General features: G+C 25.7%; 1 protein-coding gene across 1 annotated transcript; it reads left to right on the top strand.

Annotated features, from left to right (window-relative positions):
• Positions 1-374: 374 nt before the first annotated feature.
• Phum_PHUM243580 (uncharacterized protein) lies at positions 375-781 on the top strand (the record flags this gene model as incomplete). The annotated part of the gene is made up of 2 exons (XM_002426186.1): positions 375-530; positions 731-781. 2 exons carry the CDS (start codon positions 375-377, stop codon positions 779-781), a joined length of 207 nt encoding a protein of 68 aa, XP_002426231.1.
• Between the last annotated feature and the right edge of the window lie 392 nt (positions 782-1,173).

Below are 1,173 nucleotides of genomic sequence, written 5' to 3'. Positions count from 1 at the left end.
TTTTAAAAAAAATCGATATTTTTAACTGTTTCTTAACGTGATCGTTCCTTCGAAAAAAAAAACTCATCGTTTCGTAACATTATTATTTTAAATTAATTATTATTATTATTATTATTATTATTTATAAGTAATATTATTATTATTATTATTAAAATGCGTTCGTGCGTGCGTGCGTGCGTAACGTTCGTGATTTATTTTGATATGTTTTCGAGATTTCGTTATATTACGTAAATAAAAATTTTCTTTTTTTTTTAAATAAATAATAATAATAATATTAAATTTATCCGTTAAAATTATTTTATTTATTTATTATTAAAACAAAATGGCGGTGAAATTTTCCTACTTTAAAAAAAAATATTTTTACAGGTGAGGGTATGGTGAGCCCCAATGACGGAAGAACTGTCCCAAATGATAAAGGGGCAAAGATGCAGACGTCACTGGCAGCTGCCCCACGTGTTCGTACCACTGAAGATCATTCCAAGTTAAAATTACCATTTCCACCAACAAACAACGGTCTCATGATGGAAGTGGTAAGTTTTTATTTATTTCTTTCTTTCTTTCCTTTTTTTTTTTTTAATAAAAAGTTTTTTAGAGAAAGAAATAATACCATCGGTGGAAAAATTTAAAAAAAAAAAAAAATTAAAGGGATGTTTTACTATCATTTTTCAAATGCCAATTAATTCGAATATATTTTGTTCAGAAATGGTTTTTTGTAAAACATAATTTTTAGGTGTCAGAATTCGAACAGACAGACAAATCATTTTGGGTACCTAAAAATTAAGAGGCAGATGGGCAACCACGCCTTTTAATTTTTTTTTTCTTTTTTCTTTGGTCAACTTTTTCTTCTTCTTCTTCTACTTCTTCGGCAGCTGCTATTATAGATCAATAAAAAAAAAAAAAATTTCTTATATGATTTGTTGGCATTTACGTTTTTACGTTCAAAAGGATTCTTGTTGTTAAAAAAAAAAAAAATGTTTGCGTCATTTCTTTTTTTTTTTTGTTAATAATAAAAACGTTGGCATCCGATTTTGTTAATGAAAAAAAAAAAAAAAAAATTAATTTAAAAGCCAGAAAGAAAAAAAAAAAAAATTTCGAGACATTTTTCCCGTTTCCATTTGAAAAACCACTGAAAAAACTATTTAAAAAAATCACCTTTTTTTTTGAGTGAAATTT

This window comes from Pediculus humanus, genomic scaffold, assembly GCF_000006295.1.
Source record: "Pediculus humanus corporis 1103172107613 genomic scaffold, whole genome shotgun sequence".
Taxonomy (NCBI): Eukaryota; Metazoa; Arthropoda; class Insecta; order Psocodea; family Pediculidae; genus Pediculus; species Pediculus humanus.
Note: the sequence above shows the minus strand (reverse complement) of the source record. Positions and strands in the feature narration are given on the sequence as shown.